The sequence below is a fragment of the Lynx canadensis genome, chromosome B2 (assembly GCF_007474595.2).
Source record: "Lynx canadensis isolate LIC74 chromosome B2, mLynCan4.pri.v2, whole genome shotgun sequence".
Classification (NCBI taxonomy): domain Eukaryota; kingdom Metazoa; phylum Chordata; class Mammalia; order Carnivora; family Felidae; genus Lynx; species Lynx canadensis.
Window position 1 is genome coordinate 124,160,628 of NC_044307.1, and position 24,028 is coordinate 124,184,655.

Here is a 24,028-nt window from a genome sequence, read left to right on the forward strand (position 1 = left end):
CCTAAATTTCCTTGTCTCCCATGTCTGCCCCTAAAGAGGGCCAGTGTGAATGCCACAGCGTTTGTGAAGTCTTCTGACACCACCCCACTTGGATTAAGATAGTTCCTCCTCTGAGAGTCTCTATTAGAGGACTTCCCACTTTGGGTCTTGTGTGAACCATTCTGTGAAGGCAAGAGCCATACTTTATCTCCTTTCTATCCCCATAATACCTAGCATGGTGCTTTGGTTCCCAGTTTACGAGTGGGTTTTTTCAACATTTACCTTGGGACACAGAGGGGATTATTTGGTTCGGAGGTGAGGTGGGGCCCAGGTAAGGTCATAGGGGACAGGAAATCCTTACAGGCAACTTCTATCAATTGGAAACAATCCGTGAAGTGTATCTGAAAAAGGGAAAATAGACCTTCCTATTTAAAATAATGGTTACCAGTGGGTGAATCTACTCCCACTTTAAATGACTTCCGCATTTGCTGCCTATCTGGAACATTTGTAGATTATGTTTCTTTTCTTTCTTTTTTTCATTTTTTTAAATTTATTCTCAAGTCAGCTAACATACAGTGTAGTCTTGGCTTCAGGAGTAGATTCCAGTGATTCATCACTTATATACAACACCCAGTGCTCATCCCAACAAGTGCCCTCTTCAGTGCCCATCACCCATTTTCCTCACCCCCATCGACCCTCAGTTTGTCCTCTGTATTTAAGAGTCTCTTATGGTTTGCCTCCCTCTCTGTTTTTATCTTATTTTTCCTACCCTTCCCTTATGATCATCTGTTACATTTCTCAGATTCCACATATGAGTGAAATCAAATGATTTCTCTGACCTATTTCACTTAGCATAATACCCTCCAGTTCTATCCACGTTGTTGCAAATGGCAAGATTTCTTCTTACTTCCTTTTTGTTTTCTAGGTGGCTGATTGTGCTTGGGATGAAACGATAAAGATATATGATCCTGTTTGCCTTACTATGCCTGCTTGAGATACACTCCTCCAGTCAGAAACAAAGGAGATTATCTGAGAACTACTTAACAGGGAATAAATGAACTATTAATGACATAGATATGCTTTTATATGCTATGCAGATTTCAAATTTTAAAAATTGACCCTGGAATCAGTTTTGAGGCAGCTGATAAAGACTTTGGTTCACCATATAAGCCTGGTACATGAGCCATATTTCTTAAAATCCTAAGAAATAATTGATGTGATGCAATATCTTGTAGTATCCATTAAAGTGTAATCTCTGTGTTATAAAGTGGATTAAAATATGGGAGATCTGTAGATTATATTGTTAGTGATATATTTCATTTTTAATTTGCCACTTTTGATGTAAAATATAATCACTGCTGTTGGTAAAAATCAAAATAAACTACATCTCTTGATTACTTATGATTTTATGACATCCTATCAAGGTTGCTTTTTCTAACATAGTATACATATGAATATAGTGCTATATGTAATATAGAGGTATCTATGGTTCAGTAACAGGGCTCTAATATAGATTTGATTTATTCAGCAATATTTATTGAGTGTCTACTGTGTTCTTGACATAGAGACTGAATGAGACTGTCTCAAGGATGGGAGGCATGCTTTAAGAACATGGAATGCTATGAGTTAAGAGCTTACATGTTTTTTATATTTATTCACATCTTTTTAGGTAGTATAAGCTTTGCTCTATATTTCTGTTTCCTACTTTTCTACCATCAAATTTTTTTAAAAAATTGGTCACTGGGAAAAAAGTGTTAGGTTCTAATAAGTTTCAAGCAGTTGCCCTTGAAAGTAGCCCTAGGTAATACTATAAACCCTCCTTAGTACCGCCCTAAATCTCCTTGAAAAATCCCTAAGTGCAGATGACCTGTAAAAACAAAATGTGTGGAAAGGGAAAAATTGGTAAAACAAGCAACTATATAATATGATATTTTGTCATTAAATTTTTAACAAGGTTTTGAGGATTCTTAATTTTTTTAATGTTTATTCATTTTTGAGAGAACACAAGCAGGGGAGGGGCAGAGAGAGCAAGACAGAATCCCAAGCCGGCTCCAGGCTCTGAGCAGTCAGCACAGAGCCTGATGCAGGGTTCGAACTCACAACTATGAGATCATGACCTGAGCAGCAGTCAAAGCCCAACCCACTGAGCCACCCAGGCGCCTCACTGAGGATTTTTAAAAAGCAAAATATACTTGCAGTAATCACGACAAAAATAAATTAGAACCTATGTATATTGCCTAATTAACATATTTACATTGCACATTTACTTGTTCCAGAAAAAAAATGACAGCTTACAACATACAAAAAGAAGATGACACAAAAGATAGAAGAAAAGGAGACATAAAGTGAAGCCATGAGTGGAGCTTAAAAATTTATGCCTTGGGGAGCCTGGGTGGCTCAGTCAGTTAAGTATCTGACTTCGGTTTAGGTCATGATCTCACAGTCTGTGAGTTTGAGCCCCACATGGGGCTGTGTGCTGACAGCTGAGAGCCTGGAGCCTGCTTCAGATTCTGTGTCTCCCTCTCTCTCTGCCCCTCCTCCGTTCACTCTCTGTCTCTTTCTCTCTCTCAAAAATAAATAAACATTAAAAAAAAAAATCTTTTTAAAATCTATGCCTCAAAGTGCTTTAGAAAGTTGCTCCTTGGAGCACCTGGGTGGCTCAGTCAGTTAAGTGTGTCTTGATTTCAGCTGGGGTCATGATCTCCCAGTTCATGAGTTTGAACCCTGCCCCGGGTTCCTCGCTGATGGTGTAGAGCCTGCTTGAGATTCTGTCTCTGCTCTGCCCCTCCCCTGCTAGCTCTCTATCTCTTTCTCTCAAAATAAATAAATAAACATTAAAAAGAAAAAAAGAGAAAGAAAGAAAGAAAGAAAAGAAAGAAAGAAGAAAAAGAAAGAAAGAAAAGGAAGGAAGGAAGAAGAAAGAAAAAAAAGAAAAGAAAAGAAAAAAGAAAAGAAAGAAAGAAAGTTGTTCCTAGAAACATAAATAGGAAGCCTGGTTGAGTACACAGTTCAGTGCCCAAGACCTAAGGCAAGGACTTCATCCTAGTACCATGCCTGGTACCTAGAAGGTGCTCTGTAAATATTTGTTAAATGAATTAATGGTCTGGGGGAAAAGTACAACTTTTTTTTAAATGTTTTATTTATTTATTTATTTATTTATTTATTTATTTATTTATTTATTTGAGAGAGAGAGAGAGAGCATGTGAGCAGGGGAGGAGCAGAGAGAGAGGGAGAGACAGAATCCCAAGCAGGCTCCATGCTGAGAGTGCAGAGCTCGACTCTGGGCTCTGTCTCACGACCTTGAGATCATGACCTGAGCCGAAATCAAGAGTCGAAAGCTTAACCAGCTGAGCCACCCAGGCATCCCAACTCTTTTTAGTCTTAAATTGTTTTTGAGAAGCCCCCTAACGAGGACACTGCTTTCTTAACATGAATACAATGTAAGGAACAAGGAGCTCAGACACATCCTTACAGCTGTCGCGATGATGAGGCTCGTCAATCTGTTTCTCGCTTCCCTCCAGAACTAGTGACATCACACTAAGTACAGTTCAGTAAAAGCAGGTTCACAGTGGGTGTTCTCTGTATCAGCCAAATTTTAAATAGACCTTTAAAAACACCTAACCAGCTGGGGCGCCTGGGTGGCGCAGTCGGTTAAGCGTCCGACTTCAGCCAGGTCACGATCTCGCGGTCCGTGAGTTCGAGCCCCGCGTCAGGTTCTGGGCTGATGGCTCAGAGCCTGGAGCCTGTTTCCGATTCTGTGTCTCCCTCTCTCTCTGCCCCTCCCCCATTCATGCTCTGTCTCTCTCTGTCCCAAAAATAAATAAACGTTGAAAAAAAAAAATTAAAAAAAAAAAAAAAACACCTAACCAGATCACATTTACTATGTGAATTTATGTTTACAATGAAATAAATTACTTATTTATTTTCCTTGTAGAATGCGAGAGAGTTTATTAAAATAATCTGTCATGTATCTTTTGAAGCAGATACTTGTGATTTAAAAACTACCATCTCTCTTGATCTTTCCCCCTCAATTTGTAGGATGTTAGAGATGTGTGGAACAGTAACTCTGTAATACTGAACTCAGATTCTTAGAGTCTCACAATATGAGAGAGTTTGGGTTTATCCAGTGGGTGCCCTGGAGCTAAGATCGGAAAACTAGAAGGAAAGGGGCTGGATTCTCTCCTGAAAGAGAATTCCCAAGATTTTTAACTTCTTGGTAGTTCACAAGCCGGGCAGTATCTGGACAGCATTTGTGTCTTAGCTGTTGAGCTCTTAGCTTTCATCCCTCCTGCCTCCCCAACTTCTTCTGTGATCTGATCTGGGCACAATGTGAGATGATTTCTGTGTTATTTCTTTGATTTTTATAATGTCCCTGAAAGGAAGCCCTCCCAGTTTTCCAGACAAAGAAATGAAGGCCCTCAGGAGTCCTAAGAGCCAACAGGTATGAAGCTGGAATGTGAAACTTGCTCTGACTAGATCCGAACCATGGTCCTGCCACCTAGCCTTCCTTTCCTAGGAATAACAGAAATTGGCCCACAGAGAAGTAGTAAACGTGTGGAACTCTCTGGTGACTAGCTCTTGATCATTCCTGAAAGAAGCGACAAAATGGAGTTTTCCAAGTCAAAATTGCTAAGAAGCTGCCCCAGGGTCTGGAGTGACCCTACCAAGGTATGTCACCCCCAGGGACATCCAGGCTGAGAGCCTACTGTCTCTTCTGCCCATGGCACTTTTTAACTGACCAACTTGGCTATCCTTTGGCTTCTCCCAAGATGAACTCAATGATTTCTTAGCAGGCCTCTTGTTGGGTGAGATAATCCACTTAAATATTTTTTTGCTTCAGAGATATGCTGAAGTCTGTGTCTCCTGCCTCCCCCAGCCAGGTCTCCCCACAGCTCAGTTTCTTCTAACCAAACCCAACTTTCTCATTAATGGGCTCCTCTGGCACATGCTTTCCCATGTGCCAATACTCTCCACCCAGGCGCTCAAACTAAAGACCTAAATCCCATTCTTGTGCCTTCCCTTTTTCCCACCTCTCCACTCGAAGATGCATCACATAAGTCCTGTCCCTTTTCTCCCCTAAAATACTTCTCCATTCTGTCCCCGGCCTTCAATCCAACCACTGCTGCCCCGGTTCATGCCATTGTTAAGTTTTCTCTGGACAACCCCAGCAGATGATCCAATCCCTTCCCAAATGAGGTATCTGTTTCTAGTTTTGTGCCCTTGGAGCAATCCTCCCCAACACAGCTGCTGGAGATGGATCTAGAAATGCAATCTGATGACATCAATCGGAGTGTAAAACCTTCTCTGCCTATAGGATTGCCCTCAGGAAAAAGTTCAAGCTCACTCATCAGACTGTGGTCCTTTGGGGCTGGCCCCTGCCCCTCTGCAGCATCACATCTTCCTTGTGGTCACCAACTTTGTGCTCCACACCCATGTGCTCACAGGCTCCCCTGAATAAATAATGCAAGTTTTCATTTCTGCCTTTGTTCAAGGCAGTCCATGTGCATGGATTGCCTTGTTCTTGGCTCAGTGAATCATTTTTTATTATAGTTGATACGTGATATTACATTAATTTTTAGGTATATATTGGTTTGATAAATTCTTATCCATCATTTGAAAGTCATGTGAAATGACTAAAGAAAAGGACTGATAACATACAAAAATTAAAATAACAAAACACACCATTAGCAAAGCTAAAAGAAGACACAGTAGAAGGTGTATTTGTAACATATGTAACAAATGGTTTAATATCCACAATTTAAAGAGCTCTCAAAACTCACTGAGACAGCCAAACGTAAAAGTGGACAAAGGATATCAATAGATAATTGACAGATGTAAAAATGCAAATGTTTAATACAATTTAAAAAAAATACCCAAACTTTGTCTAATTTGATGATAAAGAAATGCAAGTTAAAAGATTTGATTCTATTTTTTTGCTTATCAGTTTGGCAAACAATAAAATATTGCTAATATCCAATATTAGTGAAAGTGAGAGCACTGTACATACCTTTTTGGAAGGCAGTTGGCAATAAAAATTTAATTTTTCTCAAGTTTTTTACTTAAATTCTAGTTAGTTAACATAGTGTAATATTCTTTCCAGGAGTAGATTTTAGTAATTCATCACTTAATATGACATCCAGTGCTCAACACAAATGCCTTCCTTAATGCCCCACACCCATTTAGCCCAACCACCCCCCCCCATCAACCCTCGGTTCTCTATCGTGAAGAGGCTCTTATGGTTATTTCTCTCTCTTTCTTTTTCTCCCTTCTTCCTATATGTTCATCTGTTTTGTGTCCTAAATTCCACATATGGGTGAAATCATATGGTATTTGTCATTCTCTGTCTGACTTATTTCACTGAGCGTAATATCCTCTAGCTCCATCCACATCATCGCAAATGGCAAGATTTCATTCCTTTTGATGGCTGAGAAATATTCCATTGTGGGTATATATGCCACATCTTTATCCATTCATCAGTCGGTGGACATTTGGACTCTCTCCATAGTTTGGCTATTGTGTTTGTTTATTTTTGTATTTTTTTTAATGTTTTATTTATTTTTGAAGGAGAGAGAGAGACAGAGCATGAGTGGGGGAGGAGCAGAGAGAGAGGGAGACACAGAATTCGAAGCAGGCTCCAGGCTCTAAGCTGTCAGCACAGAGCCGGATGCAGGGCTCGAACCCACAAACTGTGAGTTCATGACCTGAGCCGAAGCTGGACGCTCAACTGACTGAGCCACCCAGGCACCCCAATGTTTGTTTACTTTTGAGAGAGAGAGAGAGAGAGAGAGAGACAGTGCGAGTGGGAGAGGGACAGAAAGAGAGGGAGACATAGCATCTGAAGCAGTTTCCGGCACAGAGCTCGTCGTCGCATGGCTTGAACTCAACTAACTGTGAGATCATGACCTGAGCGGAAGCTGGATGCTTAACCGACTGAGCCACCCAGGCGCCCTGGCTATTGTTGATAATGCTGCTATAAACATTGGGGTGCACGTACCCTTCGAATCTGCATTTTTGTATCCTTTCAGTAAATATCTAGCAGTGCAATTGCTGGATCATAGGTTAGTTCTATTTTTAACTTTTCGAGGAACCTCCACACAGTTTTCCAGAGCAGCTGCACCAGTTTGCATTCCCACCAACAATGCAAGAGGGTTCCCCTTTCTCTGCATCCTTACCAACACTTGTTGTTTCTTGTGTTGTTAATTGTAGCCATTCTAACAGGTGTGAGGTGGTATCTCCTTGTGGTTTTGATTTGTATTTCCCTGAGGATGAGTGATGTTGAGCATCTTTCATGTGTCTATTAGCCATCTGGATTTCTTCTTTGGGAAGATGTCTATTCATGTCTTCTGCCCATTTCTTAACTGGATTATTTGCTTTTGGGGCGTTGAGTTTAATAAGTTCTTTATAGATTTTGGATGGCAATAAAGATTTTAAGTTACAAACTCAGCTGTTCCAGTCCTAGGATTCCCTGTCTGTACCCTGACACCCCAAATACTAACAGAGTATGTAAGAACAAATGTCCAAGGGTATCCATTACATCATTGTTGGGTAAAATCTAGATGCCTGTCTACAGAGGAAAGGTTATACTATAGAACAGTCATTTAAAAGAATAAGACAGAACTATGGAAAGACACCCTGCTATTGATATGTGTATTAGTTATCTATTTCTGTGTAACAGATCACCCCAAAACATAGCAGCTTAAAAGAAACATTTATTTATCTTAGAATTTCTATAGGTCAGGAATCCAAGCGTAGCTTAGCTGAGTTGTTCTGGCTCAGAATGTCTCAGGACAGTGCAGTTAAGCTGTCACCTGGGTCTGCAGGTATCAGAAGCTCAATAGGGGCTGAAGGATCAACCTGGATCAACCTGGTCGTTAGCAGGCCTCACATACTCACCAGGTGGGACCCTCCACAGGTGGCCTGAGTGTCCCTATAACATGGCATCTGGCTTCCTCCAGACTGAATGATAAAAGAGAAAGAAAATTCAAGACAGAAGCTTCAGTCTTTTATAACCGAGCCTCGGGGAGTGACACCATCATTTCTGCTGTGTCCTATTGGTCACACAGACCAGCCCTGGTAAAAAGTAAGAGGGTTAACCAAAGGTGTGAATATGAGGAAGCAGAGATCTTAGGGGCTTGTTATCACAATATCTTAAAATATTTTTTTTAATGTTTATTTTTGAGAGGAGAGAGAGAGCGCACACGAGTGAGTGGGGGAGGGGCAGAGAGAGAGAGGGAGACACAGATTCCGAAGCAGGCTCCAGGCTCTGAGCTCTCAGCACAGAGCCCGATGTGGGGCTCGAACTCATGAACCTCGAGGTCATGCCCTGAACCGAAGTAGGATGCTTAACCAACTGAGCCACCCAGGTGCCCCACAATATGCTTTTTAAAATAGCAAATTATAGACAAATATGTAAAAGTCCTAATTTTATTATTTTTTAAAAGGGGATTCTGTTTGTGTAAATATATATACATAAAAAACTTAAAGGTTTACACCAGTACCCCCCAGCTCTGTGCAGTGGGGTTGGTGTGGGGTTGGTGGTGGGGAATATTGAAGATAGCATGTTTGGTTATTGTTATAAAGTTTGTTTTCCTTTTACATACTATAATGTGAATGGGTTACTTTTTAAAAATTTATTTATTTATTTTGAGAGAGAGAAGGTGCACAGGGGAGGAGAAGAGAGAGAGGGAGAGAGAGAATCGCAAGCAGGCTCTGAGTGGAGCTCGATCTCACGAATTGTGAGATCATGACCTGAGCGAAAATCAAGAGTCTGATGCTTTAACCGACTGAGTCACCCAGGCGTCCTGAGAATGGGTTACTTTACAATTAAAAATAATGAATAATGGGGCGCCTGGGTGGCGCAGTCGGTTAAGCGTCCGACTTCAGCCAGGTCATGATCTCGCGGTCCCGGAGTTCGAGCCCCGCGTCAGGCTCTGGGCTGATGGCTCAGAGCCTGGAGCCTGTTTCCGATTCTGTGTTCTCCCTCTCTCTCTGCCCCTCGCCGTTCATAGCTCTGTCTCTCTCTGTCCCAAAAATAAATAAACGTTGAAAAAAAAAAGTTTAAAAAAAAATAATGAAATAAGAACATATTTCCTCCTCCAGGAAGTCTTCTCTGATACCCCCTTCTAAGCTGATATTATTTCCCTCCTTAGCGGTCTCTTGTTTCTGCCACATGACCCCACTGTTGCATACGCATCATTGTGTTGCCTCACCTGCACCTGCGAATTCCTGAGAACTAAGATGAGCGCTCATCTTTGAATCCTCTGTGGCTAACCAAGTGCCTGGCCCAAAATACTTGCTCTGCATGTTTGCCAAATGAATGAACTGAAGGATTTTTAATGCCATCAGTATGTATTAGGTAGCTCCAAAGATAATGGAGCTTGAGTCTAGACCCTTGGTACCAGTAGGTCAAATAGCTTTTTGACCTTCAGATCTACATTCTTGTTCAATTAACCTTGCTAAACATAGTATTCTTGTTTTTCCCATTTTTCTTTAGGAGATATCTAGTAATTGGTGTGGCTGATGGTATTAATTTTTTTTAAATGAAAGCCCTAATGGAAAAGAATTATATGCAATAAAGTGGAGAAAATGAACTGTTTCATGCCAATGTAGGTTTTCAAATATTAAGCAAAATTTTCTTGCCTAATGAGAAGGGTGAGAGAGCTGAATCAGCCCCAATCTTTTACCTAATGTTAGTATCACAAATGGAAGCAATTATAATTGCTGGCAGAAATGAATCATTCCCAAACTAGGTCTACGCAGACAGGTCTTTATTATGTTCACTTAAGATGGCTTAAAGAAACCATCCTTTAAATTGGAATGGTCCCCAGAAGCAGAGATCTGGTATTTGCTGATTTCTTTAAAGAGTTAATCTTCAAAGTTTGTTTTTTTTTAAATCTGAGTATACTTTTTATGCTTTGTATATATGCTTATACTACACACATGGGGTCCCTTGCTTCAGACCCGATTTCCTCAAGAAAAGAACATCCCATGAAAAACAGAATCCGTGAAGCAGCCACTAGTGTGTAACCATAGCTATTAGCAACAGAAACAAAGAATTTCCCAGGGAACCGGAAGCATAGGTTTCAGTACATTGCTTTCCAGAGGTATTCCTGGAAAGTTGACACACTGAGCCATTTGTAAGCATTTTCTTGAGTGTCCACTTGAGGGGGGGGGGCGGAAAGTGGCCCTACCAGGCGCTGGGCACGTGAGCTGGAGGACTGGTTGAGACCTAGGTCTCTCCCACCAAAGTGAGCTCCCAGCTCCTGGAAAGCTGGCCCAGAATAAGGACTGTGGTGATGCTGCCAATACCCGATGTAAATTATTTTTCTGCTCTGGTAAAAATTGTCGCGGCTTCAACATCTGGGCTGGAAGTGTCTCCTTCAGCACAGAGGTGGAAGTGTGGAGGAGAAGAAAGAATCACCCAGGAAATGGTTCGTGCATATTAGTTCGTGCAGCAGTTCAGGGTTAGGAGGTTGGGATCCTGCTGCAGGTGGGTGGATAAGAAAAGTGAACGAAAGGGAGAGGTGGTTCGAAGCAATTTGGAGCTCTCTTCCTCGCTCCCAAACGCTAGCCAAGTCCATAATTTTTAAGCAGCGCGAAAACTGTGCCTGGCTGTTGGCTGTGATCTGGGCTGAGCGAACCCCTTTGCCGCTCCTGAGTTTCCGGGTCTAGGAGTTACTTTCAAGGGAGCGAAATTCAGATCAAAGGGTCACAGAAGCTTTGTACCCGCAGTAATTGAGAATTCCCTTTTTCTTCCGGCCGGACGAGACAAGTAAATAGTTCTCAAGTCCTGCCGGGAAGCCGACCTGCGCTGGCCGGCGGTGGGGGAGGTAGGAGGTAGGGGTTGTCCTGCTCTCCAAAGCAGTCAGTCAATGACTACCCGCTAGGCTGCGTTCGGTTCCCGGGGATCCAGAGAAAGCTACGTCCAGTCTCGGCTCTGTCTTGGTCCTGGGTTTCCTGCCCCCCGCTACGCCCTCTCTCCCCTGCCAACACACCCCCTCCACCTCCGAGCGAGGCCAGTGGCTCCCGCCCACCCTGGGGCACCGTCGCCCCCGCGATCCACCAAAACAGTGGATGGTTCTCCCTCCCGAGACTTAGTTTCTGCTTTTACGCTCATTTCACGGCTTTGCCCCACTTGGAACGTGTGCCCTTGCCTCCGCCCCCAGGCTACGCAGCCCGGCGAGGCCACGGACCCTCCCCCCTAAAAAAAAAAAACAAAAAAAAACCTCCCCCCGCCCGAGCCACTGGAGTAATCCCAGGTCCCTCCCTGGAAGGCGCACTGACTGGGGAGCGCGTTGCCCGCGCCGGGAAGAAGCCAGCCCTAGCGCCCTAAAGCACTCCGGGGCGGCGTCCTGGGGCCGTGGGTTCCTTCAATGTGGGGGCGTTGGCGCCCGAGCACCGGGAAGCCCCGCAGCCAGCTGGCACCGACTTTTTTCCATTTCCTGGCCGACAGTTGGACATGGTCCGGCGGCTGCGCCGGGAGGGACCGTGGATAGAAAAGCGGCTGAAGCTGCGGGTGTGGGGACGGGGGAGGGTTGCTGGGGGTGCTGTCACTTGTTGCGGTTCTCGAAAACAGTGCTCGACCCTGGAGGGCTGTTGTTTCTAAAATCTTCTTTGGCTGTGCCCGGGATCCCCCAACCCGCGCTCCTGGGTTCGGGGCTGGAAAGAAGAGGCGAGCGGGAGCCTCTGGCTTTTGCGGAGGCGGGGCGGGGGGGGGGGCGGCGCCCAGGGGTGGGCGCTGGGGTGCCCGAGAGGTGCGAGTCCGGTCCCGCGTGCGGCAGCGGCGGGGGCTTCCAGGCGCAGAGCGTCCGCCCTGACTGTGAAACCGCGCGGGACACAACCCATTGCAGCTCGTCACATACTTACAAATCGCTGTCGCTAGGGTTCCCGCCACTCCTCTCAGACCAGCCCCCCCACCCCTGCCACTTTTCGGAGTCCCCCGCCCCCGTCACTGCCTCCCGGGAGCTGCGGGGCAGTCGGACGCGGAGCGGTGGAGCGGCGAGGACGCCTGGCTGGAGCTACCCTCTGCGGGGAGCCGGCGCCCCCTGCCCTTGGCCGCGGCGTTGGGCGGGCACCCCCGCCGCCCTCGCTCCGCTGCTCCCGGCTCTCTTCTCCGCTCTCCTTCCGCAGGTCCCGGAGCTCCGCCACCGCCGGGTGCGGCGCGGCAGGCGCGATGCGGCAGCTCTGCCGGGGCCGCGTGCTGGGCATCTCGGTGGCCATCGCGCACGGGGTCTTCTCGGGCTCCCTCAACATCCTGCTCAAGTTCCTCATCAGCCGCTACCAGTTCTCCTTCCTGACCCTGGTGCAGTGCCTGACCAGCTCCACGGCGGCGCTGAGCCTGGAGCTGCTGCGGCGCCTCGGGCTCATCGCCGTGCCCCCCTTCGGCTGGAGTCTGGCGCGCTCCTTCGCGGGGGTCGCCGTGCTCTCCACGCTGCAGTCGAGCCTCACGCTCTGGTCCCTGCGCGGCCTCAGCCTGCCCATGTACGTGGTCTTCAAGCGCTGCCTGCCCCTGGTCACCATGCTCATCGGCGTCCTGGTGCTCAAGAACGGCGCGCCCTCGCCCGGGGTGCTCGCCGCGGTGCTCATCACCACCTGCGGCGCCGCCCTGGCAGGTGAGCCCGACCCCCGCCCGCCCCCGGCCCACCCTACCCCACCGGACCGAGGCTACGAGGATCGCTTAGTGCCAGGCCCGCACTTCCAGTGGGGAGACCGAGGCAGAGAGAGACTTTGAATGTGGTTGCTCGGCTCGCGCACGGGACTTCTGAGACCCCGCCGAGCCTTTCCCGGCGCTCCGACTTCCTCCTTCAGAGCGTACCCCTCCCCCCAGTCCTGGCTTCCGACCCCCGCCCTTGCCTAACTAGCTATCGTCCTCTCCGCTTTCCCAGCTCACCGCCTCCCCTCTCCACCCTCCCCTCTCCTCCGCCCCGCACCCCTTCCTTCCTCCCGGAAGGGTCGAGAGCCGCCGGAGCCGGGGCAGAATGGGTTTGCAGGAGGCGGGGGCGGTGAACTTCCCTGGGTCACGCGGGGCTGGAGTGGTGGGGGGCGGGGGACGATGGAAACCAAGCTTGAGCAGCCTGAGCTAGTTTAGGGTCTCTGGCCCCGCGCGAGGCGCTCCCGGCGCGAGGAGGGGTGGGGGCGGGGGTGGGTGGATTAAGACCCACGTGAGGGCCGAGCTTGAAGGACTGTGTCGGGTGGGAGCCGGCGGGAACCGGGAACCTTCACACGGAGGTCGAGAGGGAGGCGTTCGCTCGGCGACCAGCCCGCCTGGGGTTAGAAGACACTGGCTGGGGATCCGTCTTCCTTCCGCGGCCAACAGACCGGGGGCAGCGTACGACGCTCCTGGGTGACCTCCGTGCCTACCCCGAGGGTATCTGCTCCCTCCCGGTCCTTTGTCGTGCACAGAAACTAGACAGGGTGCCTCCCCCCCCCCCCCCCCCCGCGCCCGGGGGTATGCAGGAAGGCGCCTCCGCTCACGCTTGGAACTGGGCATTGGCTGAGCCTGGCCTCTCCGATTTATGCCCGTGGGCAGACCTGGGACGCGAACTCTATCACTCTACCACCCTATTGCCCCAGTGAATACCCACCCGCGCCAACCGGTGTCTTCTCTTTTTCCTTCCTGCCCTGGCTTCCGTGGTTCTCTGGGGCGCTCCAGGAGCCGGCGACCTGACGGGCGGGACCCCATCGGGTACGTAACGGGCGTGCTGGCAGTCCTGGTGCACGCAGCCTATCTGGTGCTCATCCAGAAGGCCAGCGCCGACACGGAGCACGGGCCGCTCACCGCGCAGTACGTCATCGCTGTGTCCGCCACCCCACTGCTGGTTGTCTGCTCCTTCGCCAGCACCGATTCCATCCGCGCCTGGACCTTCCCCGGCTGGAAGGACCCGACCATGGTCTGCATCTTCGCGGCCTGCATCTTGATCGGCTGCGCCATGAACTTCACCACGCTGCACTGCACCTACATCAACTCGGCGGTGACCACTAGCTTCGTGGGCGTGGTGAAGAGCATCGCCACCATCACAGTGGGCATGGTGGCCTTCAGCGACGTGGAGCCCACTTCTCTGTTCATTGCCGGCGTGGTGGTGAACACCCTGGGCTCCATCATTTACTGTGTGGCCAAATTCTTGGAGACCAGAAAGCAAAGCAACTACGAGGACCTAGAGACGCGGCCCGGGGGAGAGGAGGCACAGCCAAGTGGAGATCAGCTGCCATTCGTCATGGAGGAGCTGCCCGCGGAGGATGGAAATGGAGGGTCAGAAGGGGGCAAGGCAGCAGGTGGCTCCACTCAGAAGAGTGGGCCAGAGGCAAGGGGTGGCCCCAGAGGAGTCCCGCTGGTGGCTCGGAGTTCGCAGATCACACGCGGCCCGGAGGAAGTGAGCAAGAGGTCACTGAAGGATGCTTACCTCGAAGTGTGGCGGTTAGTCAGGGGAACCAAGTATATGAAGAAGGATTACTTGATAGAAAATGAGGAGTTACCCAGTCCTTGAAAAGGAAACGCATGTATGTATATATGTACATACGCTTATTTTGTATGTTCGAGATACCATATTTTAATGAGGGGCCGCACAGTTTTATTCTTTGAGGAGTGGGGAAGGGAAGCAAAGAAAGACGCTGAAACGCACTGGCAGCAACAGAATTAGCAGCTGCGTGAATTATTTAGCCTGAGTTTACCTGAGGCATCACAGAGACAAAGGAATGTGAAGGTGCTGAACAAAGTGAGGCGGCGGTCTCAGCTGCAGAAGGGATATGTTCAGTGCAGGCTGCACGTGAATTTTCTGTCTTTATAACCATAACCGAAGGGCGGCATGCACTAGGAGTTCCTCAACCCACCCCCTCCAGAGATGGAGTGTAGACAGGATGACAGCACTTAATAAGCTCAAAGAGGACATACGGGGATACATCTTCAGTGATAGAACTGCAGTGTTCATGGCCAGCTGAGCAAGAGTATATTACTGAAGTTATTATGCACATGCATATATACGTGCGTGTATACGTACATATATACACACGTATATATTGAGTTGACGTTTACTGTTTATAGTCATCTGAAATATCAGGTTTACTCTCATTTTTCTTCACTCAAAAAAAACAATTAAGTGCTCTGTTACTCTATTATATATTGGTAGAAAATGTTAAAGCTGTTTTGAATATATGAGTTCATAGCTTCAAACCCGAAGGTCGAAGTTGGCTTTTAGTAATTATAAAAATATTTTAAAGGTGGTTTGGGTTCATTGCTTCATAATATCTATTATTGAATGTCATAACCTTTTGAGAAGCCAGTCTTACTGCATCCTGTGTTCTTTCAAGCAAATGCAAAGGCTGAGAAATAATTCGGTGTTCACTGAAGCCCAAGCAGAAGTGAGACCATCCAGTTAAGCCGGCTCTCCCGAGTCACCCTGCACATCCCAGACCCTGTGACAAAAACAGCAACTGCTATATTCACTTTATGATATTTTTCTATCTTGAATTTGTCAAAATAAAGTATGAGTCTCTCTGCTAAAAGATACATTGTTATACATTTGTCTTAGACACATTCGGGCTCTATTGTTGTGGTGTAGTTTGTGCGTGTCTTCAATGTGTGGTGTCTGATATCCTGTGTAGGGGCCACCCCGTGGAGAAGTTCCTAAATTAGCTTGGCAGTCCACTGTAAAAGTAACAACAACAACCACCACCAGGAAAACATTCTCATTTTCCAGTCAAGGGAACTGTTACAAAGTAAATAAAATACTGCCTCTACTGGAGGTAGCAAAAGTCCTCCACGGCCAACATCAGTTAATATGGAGCCTGGGTTGTAATGGTAAAGAGCGCACCCAGAGGGAAGTCTTTCTTTCAGCTCCCTCCAGAGACGTAATTTGAGAGAAGTCACTTTCATTATTTGCCAGCGTGTTCCTGAGGCTCTCAGATGGCAGTATCCTCTATGTTTCGTTATTTTCCAAAACATCCCAACAAAATGCAAAGCAGACTCAAAAACGGAAGTCTCAGCTTCATCAGTTTGGATCCACACGCTGGGTAAGCAAGTGGTAACTATGGCGGTTTGTGATTGGTGCTGGTTTATTGGTTGTCACAGGCAAGTCCTCATTTCCATAGGTACCTCTACAAGCCATTTAAGATGTGAGAGCCCTCATATGTCTGCCGTTAAAGACGGTTGACTAGGGTTAGAATGACTTCTTTTTTTTTTTTAATTTTTTTTTAATTTTTTTTTTTAACGTTTATTTATTTTTGAGACAGAGAGAGACAGCATGAACGGGGGAGGGGCAGAGAGAGAGGGAGACACAGAATCGGAAGCAGGCTCCGGGCTCTGAGCCATCAGCCCAGAGCCTGACGCGGGGCTCGAACTCACGGACCGCGAGATCGTGACCTGAGCTGAAGTCGGAGGGTTAACCGACTGAGCCACCCAGGCGCCCCTAGAATGACTTCTTTAAGACGAAGCGTGAATTTTAATGTCAACATGCCACAAGACCATATCCTGTTGCATTTCTGTGAAGCAGAGAATTAATGAAAAGCCCCAAAGTTGAATGAAATATGTGTATACACACACACACACACACACACACACACACACACACACATATATATATATATATATATACATTTATACTGGCCATTCTCAGAGAAAAAGATAGCATGATTGGTTTTCACTGAAAAAAAATTCCCTTTTGGTCAAAACTGTTGATTTGCATTTATTGCAGAAAGATGAACTCTTTCCTGTCAACAAACTTGAAGAAATACTCTATCAGTTAAGAGTTCTCTGGGGGCGCCTGGGTGGCGCAGTCGGTTAAGCGTCCAACTTCAGCCAGGTCACGATCTAGCAGTCCGTGGGTTCAAGCCCCGCGTCGGGCTCTGGGCTGATGGCTCAGAGCCTGGAGCCTGTTTCCCATTCTGTGTCTCCCTCTCTCTCTGCCCCTCCCCTGTTCATGCTCTGTCTCTCTCTGTCCCAAAAATAAATAAACGTTGAAAAAAAAAATTAAAAAAAAAAGAGTTCTCCGGAGAAACAGGACCAAGAATAGATACATACATCTACAAACACATACACATATACACATATACATATATTTATATATTCATATACAAATGTATCTGTAGATAAACAGAACCATGAAGATTATATCTGTATCTCTGATATCTATCTATCATCTATCTGTCATCTGTCTCAGAGAGGGAGAACAGGGAATTGGCAGTTGTGGGGACTGGCAAATCTAAAATCTGTGGGGCAGATTGGCAGGCGGGAAACTCGGGTAGGGTGTTTATGTTGCAGTCTTGAGGCAGAATTGTTTCTTCTGCAAACCTGATTCTTTGCTCTTAAGGCCTTCCGCTGATTAAGTGAGGCTAACTCACATTATGGAGGGTTTATCTTCTTTATTCAAAATCTACAGACTGTAAATATTAATCACATCTAAAAGATGTCTTCCTAGCAACAACTAGATTATTGTCTGAGCAAACAACTGGCCCCACAGCCTGGCCAGGTGGTTATATAAAAGTAACCATCACAGGCACTTATACTGGGAGGGGACAGTGGGGAGTGTGCAAGGATAGGAAAAGCCCAGGAAGATCAAAGGTGGACGTTCTGTCACATCCATTAGTTTGGGCGAAGCTTGGGAGTCTCTAGGTGATCAAAAAAGTAAGCCATAGCACAGGGCAGAATGTGAGTCAGTGCTTGGAGATCAGCCACAGGAGGGCATGAGCAGGTGACAGGCCTTGCCTGGCTTCTGAATCCTTCTTCTATTGACAGTAACACTTGCGCCCACCTACAGACTCAGGTCCACTCTGACCTTCGGGCTCTGGCAAGGCCTTGAGTCAGGCAGGAACAATTCTGAGTAGCACTCCAGGATATTACCGTGGGACGGACCCAACTGGAAATCCCCACTGTTGCTCGGTTAACCCAGTCTTTGTGCCCCATTTTGGACAACTCGGAGTCTCCTCTTCTCTGAGATTATGCCCGTAGTTTGCATGTATTTGGGTGTCTGGTCTTTGCCTTGACAATCTGTTCCTCTCTCAGTTCTTCAGGATGGAGACCCTGCCTCACACTCACCTGCCATTTATCAACTGGAATCTGTCTGTGGACTATATACCACGATGTCAGACAGGCGTTCTCAATGCTCACCCCACTGCTGGCCTCGCCCCCTACTTGCTGTCTAGCCGTCTATTATTGAGGCACAGATCGTCCAAAACACTGGGGGAATGATTGCCCAGAATGTGCAGGTGAGAGGGTGTGTATGTGTGTGCTACTGTGGGTGGCTGAGCAGAGCTGAAATAGTGGCCTAAGCTTCTGGAAGACTAGCCATCCCACAAAAGTGGTCATGTGTTGTCAGAGTGCCTAATAGCCTGTGTGATTAATTGCAACACTTCAGGGAGCTGAAGGTAGGTGAAACTTACGAGTCCTCGACTGACAGAAGACTTTTTTTGCACTGTAGTTTGGGAAGATTCTATTGACCTATCTTTAACCTCACTGGTTCTTTTGGGGGGCAGGTCCAGTCTGCTGATGGACCCACCAAAGGCATTCTTCATTTCTGTCGCAGTGTTTCAGTTTTTGAAACTCCTAGCATTTCCTTTTGATCCTAAGAATTTCCATCTCCCTGCTTAAAGTTGTTTTTTTTTTTAAACATTTATTTATTTTTAAGAGAGAGAGAGAGAGCTGGAGAGGGGCAGAGAGACAGAGAGACAGAGAATCTGAGGCAGGCTCTAGACTCTGAGCTGTCAGCACAGAGCCCGACATGGGGCTCAAACTCATGAACCACGAGAGTATGACCTGAGCCCAAGTCTGATGTTTAACACACTGAACCCCCCGGGGGCCCCTCCATCTCTCTGGTTAAACTACCCATCTGCTCTTGCATATTGTCTACTTTTTCCATTAGATCCATTAGCATGTTAATCATAGTTATTTTAAATTCCCCGTCTGATCATTCCAAAGCCTGTGTCATATCTGAGTGTGATTCTGATGCTTGCTCTATTTAGGCATATTTTATCTTTGCTATTTAACATGCCTTATGAATTTTTTTTTTTTTGAAGGCCGGATGATGTGTGGGATAACAGAACCTGAGGTAAATCAGCTTCTAGTGTGAGATTTCATGTTAATAGGGCTACAAGGTGGGCTCTGTTTAAAGTTTGCCGCCCGCGTGGATGCTTCTAGTGTCCTTGCTTTTATCTCCCTGTTTTCTTTGGGCTTCCTCCTTAGATAGAGTTTGATGCACCTCAGATCTTTCAGCTGTAAACTACTCTTATCCTGGAGCATTGTTGGTATACGGTAAATGATACAGGAAAGGTGTTCTTATTATTGTCTTTTAGTGGCCTGTGTCCCTGGATTGTGACCAGTGTTTCTTAGTCGTTTCTTTTTTTCTCCTCTTAGATAAGAAAGGTGGGCCAGAGGGGCCTGTGGTGGGAGAAAGCAGAAAACCTTTCCCTGGGGTGGGATAAAGCTCTGGTAAGTCTTTGCATCCAGAGAGTAGGCCTTCTATGAGAACCTTCTGGGCATATTTCACAAGGATTTCTCTTTCCCTCCCTCTGCCGGAGTGCCAAGGTTCCTGGAAGTCAAACCCATGAAAATGTGGGTATCCCTCTAACACTTGGCCCCCAGGAGTTTCTCACTCTCAAGATAGTTCATATTCAGCCTGCAGGAATTTATAAAATTTACTATTTAAGTGTTCCTACCAAATCTACAGCTCCAGTGGCTTCTGCTCCGGGTCAAGACTCCACTGTAATGTTCTGGATTCATCTGTCTGTCCAGATTCCGGGTCTGGCAGCATTGCCTGCAACCTCAGTTCTCCAATGGGTCCCTGCTGGCCCTTCTTATAACTCCAGGCCTCCTGCCCCTCATGTTGAGTGTTGACCGCTCTTGCGCTTAAGCTGTGGTGGTTTCTGCATGTGAGTGTGAGAAGCTTTTGAGTCCAAGTGCATTGTGAGCAAGAGTCAATGCACATTCAGATTGGTGCATCGTGGTAGTTGTCATTAGTATCACTCCCCCTTTCTCTGTCTTGGGGTCCTTCGCTTCTGCACGACAGAAATTTCTTCTACTTCTAGTTTTTATTTTACCATGTTTCAACTACCTACTATGATATATGAAACTTCCACGTTAGCCTCCGAGTGATAATTGCTGACCTGACTCGTCTGTTGCCTTTGTCTCTAGATACCATGGTACGTCTGCCAAGCTGAACTTCACTATAGCATCTGCTGAAATGGTCCCTTCTCCCTGGCCACTACCCTCACCACCCCTTACACACATAACAAGTACTTCTGATTCTGCATATATGCCTCTCTGAATCTGCTTTGTTTTTTTCCTGAGATCCAACAGCAGGGTTTGGAAGAAAGCCTGCGAGCAGAACAGGCTAGAACATAGAATAGATGCACAACTAGTAAAATGAACTCACAAATCTCCGCTGGGGAACCATCCCCTCTCCACTTCTGGGTTCATGTAATTCAGATAGTGTCGAGCCCATCCTTCTACCCTCAGTGTGTGACTCCAGCCAATGCAGTCAAAGCGTTTCTTGGAAGCACAATTAGTTCAGGATGGTCATGGGACCTAGTCAGAGCCAAGGAGATGCAAGGATACTTTTGGCAAGACTTCAGTAGCATGTTTTTGTTTTGTTTTGTTTTGTTTTGTTTTGTTTTGTTTTGTTTCTTACTGGACTTGAACCTGGGAGGATGGGGTGGGGTGGGGCAGATGTGCTGTTGCCACTTCCCCACGAAGAAAAGATATAATAGAAAGGAAACAATACAGAGTCCAAGTAGACCAGGGAGGTAGAAAGAGAAAGAAATAAACTGAGTTTTGGTGACCCCACGTGGCCCTGGAATTAAGCTTTAACTTAACACCGACCCTCAGGTTGTCAGCTACATACTACAAAACCTTTTGTTATGATTTGCTGACATCATTTCAAGTTGGGATTTTTGCCACTTGTATCCCAAAAAGTCCCAAGTGGCACAAACATAAATTAATGGTTTCCAGCCAACAGGGAGAGTAAAGGGCCCAAAGAGGTTTTGTTTGTTGCTTTGGTTTTCGTTTCTGATTTCTCACCGCACAAGCTATGACGCCCTGAGCCCAACTAAGGATTAGACATACCTCTCTGGTCTCCTGCTAATTACCATCTAGCATATGCACGTATCACCCATGGTCTTAAACAGCCATGGTTGTATCTACCGTCTTTCTCTTCAGTTTACAATTCAGTTGATTCCTACATTCACGCTTCACGAAGTCACTGGATATTGGAAGAATTTGTGTATTGCAGACTGTTAGAAATACTACTACTTGATGCTTTTGTTATAGTGCTTCCTATTTCCTAAGTGTTTTACATGTACTAATTCATTCAGTTCTCACAACATCCCTATAAGTTGGCATGGATATTATCCCATTCTTACAAAGGGTGAACTGAGGAATGGAGAGGCTGAGTAACTTACCCTGGTCTCATAGCTGGTAACCTGTAGATCTGGGTTCAGATTTGAACCCAGAGAGTCTGGTGCCAGTGCCTGTAAATTTCACGGACATGCTATTCTCAGTGACAAGCTTTCAATCTGACATCATAAGGCTGGAAATGGTGGGAGTTCTGGTGAGCGGCCACAGCATTTGTTGATTCTGCTGCTCAGTGGGGATCCTGACTCTACCCATAATTCTTTTCTGCTGTTCTCAAAAAGGAGAAAGATACAACTTTATTTCTAGAACAACCTATACGTGTGTGTATGTATACATCATCTTCTGCTTGTGAGCGCTAAGGGACCCAGGGAGGCCCCATGAAAAGCAGAGTAAAGAAAGGGGCTCAGATGCTATTACAGCAAAGCATCCCCAAGCTACCCAGCCTTTTGGGCCAATATCTTTCTTCGTAGTCAAATATCCTTTATATATAACCTTGGAAAGTACAGACCTTTACTAGTGTTTCCGAGGATTCATTGAACATGATCAGTGTAGCTGATTGCTTCTTGCTCCCTGCTGCTGTGTTGATCACTTAAAAAAAATACAACTTTATTGAAATATAATTTACATACCATCGAATTTACTCATTTTAAGTACACAATGGTCTTTAGTATATTTATAGAATTGTACAACCATTACCACCGTCTAATTTTGAAACATTTTCATCATTCCAAAAAAAGAAATCCTGTACCCGTTAGAAGGCATTAGCCATTCTTCCCCAATCTCCCCAGCCCTTGGCAATCACCAATTTACTTTCAGCCTCTGTGGATTTGCCTCTTCTGGATGGATGCTTCTTACCATCCTGAAAGTGTTTCTTCAGACTGCTTTTCCTAACTGGCCCCTGCACTCCTGTTTTTACACAAGGTATTGTTAATATAAAGCTGACATTGAGATGCAGTTGACAAGATTTACTGAATGCTTGAAACTACCCATCATAAGGGCATTTCAGTGTAAAAAGGAACATTTGAAAGTCAATATCAGAAGTCCCCAGTCTTGGAGTCTCTGAGCGTCCCTCTCTCTCCTTGGGCACAGCCTGCTGCTATGTGGCAAGGCCTTCTTCTCTCAGAACAGTCCCTTTTCCCATAGGCACCCCTACCCCACATTTAAGCCCCCTCAGTTCCTTATTTGCTCAATATGTTTCTCCAGAAGTAACTGGAAGAGCTGTAACACTGTCTAGAAAACAAAAGGGCAATCATTCTCCAATATACTTTACCACCTCCTAGAATGTGGAAAAGCCATAGTTATTAAAACATCCTCTCCCTCTCGTTCCACTCCAGAGAGAGAGGGAGAGGGAGAAATTATTCTGGAAAATTTTGTTAACTAGTGCAAAGCTGGTTGCCTGCCCACCTATCATTCCCCCATCCCTCCCCCACTCTTCCTTACACAGAGAACTCTAACTTTGGTCAGATAAAAGCAATAGTGTGCTCAGAGAGGGTGGGCCAGTCCCCTAGTACATTAATCATCATTCTTCGAAAGCCATCATGGTCGACCCACATCTCTTTGCCAATCATTGGTCAGGGCTGGGCCTGTGACCCAGCGAGCAAATGAGATGAGTAAGTGTGCTAGGGAGGGGTTCGGGGCAAGTTCACCCGGAAGAAGAAACTCCCTTTACCCTGCCTGTGCCTGCAGTTAGTGAGGATGTGATGTCTGAAAGTACAGTAGTCATTTTGCAACCAGAGGGGACACAAACCTCAAGATGAATGGCAATGTGCTGAGGAACCAAAAAAAATGAGAGAAAGAGCCTGTTCACTGATGCCTTCCTTGTATTGCTGGACTAACAACACAGAACTGCCTGTGTCTGCATTTCTTGTTATAGGAGAGAATAAATTCCTATTCTAAAGTGCCTTTTAGTTGGGCATTCTTTTTCTTTCAGTCAAAAGCTTCCCAACTGATATAATATCAATTTGATAATGAATCTTGCTTCAAAAAGAAAATATACTTGAAAAGTAAAACTTTTGTTTTCCCATTGCAACACTAGTTTTCATCCATCCATCTATTCCTTGACCTATCCATTATCTATTCCTTGATTCAACAAACATTTATTAGGGATTATTATATACCAATTTCTGAACCATCTATTTCCTTTTTAATATTTCTGTATAGTAAATGTAATTAGTGGTTTTATATACATGAAGAATTATGTCTAAAAAGGCTAGTTTGATAAAGACTCATCGAACATTCTTTGAAAGGGCAATACAAACCCTAAAGATTATCTTCAGAAGTTTATCTGAAAGACCAAAATGGACCATTTCTTCCCATATTCACCAGAATTTTAAAAGTGAACCAGAAGCCCTATCAAAATTGTCAAAAGATATGGACAGAAAACTTTTAGCAAAAGAGATCCAATGGCTCTTGCATGCCTGAGAAGATCCTGAACTTCATCTAAATAGGAGAAAAACAAATTAAACTACAATGAAAATACGTTTGTCAGTGAGGGTGTAGGGACGTTTACAATCTCATAGGTTGCTCATGAGTGGGCATGTCTGTAGGGCCTCTATAGAAAGTAGAGCACTTGTTATGGCTGAATGTTTGACTCCCCCTCCCCATTCATATGAAATCCTAACCACCTCCCCTCACCCCGCCCCCATGTGCTGGATATTGGGGCCTTTGGGAAATAAATAGGTCATGAAGGTGAAGCCCTCATAAGTGGGATAAGTG

General features: G+C 45.9%; 2 protein-coding genes across 2 annotated transcripts in view; both read left to right on the plus strand.

Moving 5' to 3' along the window:
- PEX7 (peroxisomal biogenesis factor 7) overlaps window positions 1-1,388 on the plus strand; it is a 77,659-nt gene extending 76,271 nt beyond the window's left edge. Inside the window, exon 10 of the mRNA XM_030316429.1 lies at window positions 905-1,388. Coding sequence (XP_030172289.1) covers window positions 905-973 — 69 coding nt within the window. The 3' untranslated portion in view covers window positions 974-1,388. The remainder of the gene's footprint in view (window positions 1-904) is intronic.
- Window positions 1,389-12,089: 10,701 nt separating this feature from the next.
- Window positions 12,090-15,468, plus strand: SLC35D3 (solute carrier family 35 member D3). Its single transcript, XM_030316431.1, is given in 3 exon segments — window positions 12,090-12,590; window positions 13,631-13,650; window positions 13,653-15,468. Coding segments are annotated over 3 exon segments (1,269 nt in total). The 5' UTR covers window positions 12,090-12,151; the 3' UTR covers window positions 14,463-15,468.
- The last annotated feature ends 8,560 nt before the right edge of the window (window positions 15,469-24,028 follow it).